This window comes from Garra rufa, chromosome 23, assembly GCF_049309525.1.
Source record: "Garra rufa chromosome 23, GarRuf1.0, whole genome shotgun sequence".
NCBI classification, from domain to species: domain Eukaryota; kingdom Metazoa; phylum Chordata; class Actinopteri; order Cypriniformes; family Cyprinidae; genus Garra; species Garra rufa.
Window position 1 is genome coordinate 8,936,747 of NC_133383.1, and position 2,831 is coordinate 8,939,577.

Here is a 2,831-nt window from a genome sequence, read left to right on the forward strand (position 1 = left end):
TACGGGCCGCCACCTTCGAGGAACCTGCACCACCGGAGCTTCCCCCGGGTCGTGTCTATGTCCCAAGCCGTCTCAGACCCCTTCTGCTGGATAGTACGCACACGTCCCCCGGCTCAGGACATCCTGGCAGCAGGCGAACCCTCTCGCTCCTCCAGCAGAAATATTGGTGGCCCAACATGAGCAGGGAAGTGGAACGGTACGTCCAAGGATGTTCGGTCTGCGCCGTCAACACAACCCCACGCCGCTTACCCGAAGGTAAATTACAACCGTTACCTATTCCCCGCCGACCCTGGACACACTTGGGCATTGACTTCGCCACAGACCTGCCCCCCTCTCAGGGTTACACCACAATTTTAGTGGTAGTCGATCGATTCTCGAAAGCTTGCAAATTAATACCTCTCAAAGGTCTCCCCACAGCACTAGAAACCGCAGAGGCACTATTCCACAATGTATTCCGGAACTTCGGACTCCCAGAAGACATCGTGTCCGATCGGGGACCCCAATTCATTTCCAGGGTCTGGCGGGCCTTCTTCCAACTTCTGGGTACCACAGTCAGCCTGTCATCCGGATATCACCCTCAAACGAACGGGCAGACCGAACGGAAAATACAGGAAATCTCCCGCTACCTTCGGACGTACTGTTCCCAACATCAAAACACCTGGAGCCAGTATCTACCGTGGGCTGAGTATGCGCAAAATTCCCTCCGTCAAACCTCTACTGGTCTAACCCCATTCCAATGCATTCTAGGTTATCAACCAGCTCTGTTTCCATGGACTGGAGAGTCCTCCGAGGTGCCCGCGGTAGATCACTGGTTCCGAGAGAGCGAGAGGGTGTGGGACTCAGCGCACGTCCATCTCCAGCGGGCAGTACGGAGGCATACGGAACATGCCAACCGCCGTAGGTTACCCAACCCAGTTTACCTCCCCGGGGACCAGGTATGGTTGTCCACTCGAGACATACGCCTCCGGCTGCCCAGTAGGAAGCTGAGTCCCCGCTACATAGGGCCCTTCACCGTGCACTCACAGATCAACCCTGTCACCTACCGTCTAAACCTACCTCCACATTACAGAATCGCCCCCTCGTTTCACGTTTCCCTACTCAAGCGCCACACTGAACCCCTGTTCCCTTCCTCCACAGAGTCGGAGTCACCTCCTCCTCCCGACCCGCCAGAGATCCTTGGAGATAACATCTACCAAGTCCAAGAAATCCTAGACTCCCGGCGGCGGAACGGCCAGCTCCAGTACCTAGTGGACTGGGAGGGGTTCGGACCCGAGGAGAGATCGTGGATACCCCGTGACGACATCCTGGACCCGACTCTCCTCGAGGAATTCCACCGCCAACATCCCGAACGCCCAGCTCCCAGAGGTCGTGGTCGTCCCCGTCGCCGTTCTTGGGTGCCAGGAGTCACCCGTGGAGGAGGGGGTGATGTCACACCCTCTGCACGTTCCCTCAGCCCCAATCACCACGATCCTCCACCAACCAGCCAATCACCACCACAGCACACCCGTGAACCATCACCAGAATACTAATCACCGTCACCTGCACCGGCAATCACCACACCCTTTATATACCTACCTCTGCCACTCACTCATCGGCTGGTATCAAAGTTGCATGGATGTTTCTCTGTGGATCTTCTCCCCCTCCTGTTGTCTCTCCTGTGCTCCTCGTGGATTCTTCCGATGTTCTCCTGTGCTCCTCGTGGATTGCTCTGATGTTCTCCTGTGATACACGTTAATCGTGTTAAAGGGAAGTGACTATTGCTAACGCTATGATCCTTATGAACTTGAACTCACCTGTTGTGTTTGTTTGAAGATTTGACCACAGAGACCTTATTTCACCCGATTGCACGTGTGTTGTACTGTGCACGTTTGTTAATAAATACCTTGAAAGATACTCACCTTCTCCCTTTGTGTATGGTCGTGACAACACCAGCATACTTAACTAGTTTAACCAGCATGATATTACGTTGGCCAACCTGATTGAATAGTGCACGTTTTTGATATGCTAATTCACCACCTAAACCAGCAGAAACCAGCCTAGACTAGTATAGAGATGAGGTTTTTGTGGATATCTGTACTGTCAGCCACAGCGACTGCAGTGAAAAAGGCACCACATGGTACATGGGTTTAGTAAAGAGCACTGAAGTGTAAAACAATCTGATATCATGACTAATTGTTTTAATAAGGCTTAGCGTTCCTAAAACATTTTAATCCAATTCAAAGTAGACCACATGAGAAATGGACCACTGTAAAATTCAATCCACAGATTCAGAAAATACAATACAGCAGATATTAAGACTTTTTAGCAAGTGTATCTTTATATTTAAGAAATAAAAATGACATTTAGTTATAACATTTAAAGGTAACTATATTTTTTTTATATTAATATTTAGATTTTTATTACTGAAACACAAGTTATTAAATGAAATAAGTACAATTTATTTAGTAATATTATTAATTTATTTTATTATATATATATTTACATCTATTTATTTTTTAAAAATAATGTTAAATACTTGTATAAATATATTTATGTGTTTGTAAATTACAATATTAAAATAAATATAGAAGTATTTTCAATAGAATTTTAATAAAAATAGTAATAATAATAGTACGTGTATAATCTATAATAATATGCTTTATAAATATAAATATAAATTACAATATTGAAATAATAAATTTTAAAAATTATTTACATTTAAAAGTCTATCTGTCTATATGAATATAGATATATGAATATATAAAATATATTAAATATTTAACTTTATTTACTGATTTTAAATATAATAATTTAATTATTTAGATAAGTATACAAAATGGACTTAGACTTTT

At 44.7% G+C, this 2,831-nt stretch overlaps 1 protein-coding gene across 1 annotated transcript in view; it reads right to left on the minus strand.

Annotated features, from left to right (window-relative positions):
• Positions 1-2,036: 2,036 nt before the first annotated feature.
• The window catches only part of dgcr2 (DiGeorge syndrome critical region gene 2), a 14,795-nt gene continuing 14,000 nt past the window's right edge, over positions 2,037-2,831 (minus strand). Inside the window, exon 11 of the mRNA XM_073829194.1 lies at positions 2,037-2,092. Coding sequence (XP_073685295.1) covers positions 2,037-2,092 — 56 coding nt within the window. The remainder of the gene's footprint in view (positions 2,093-2,831) is intronic.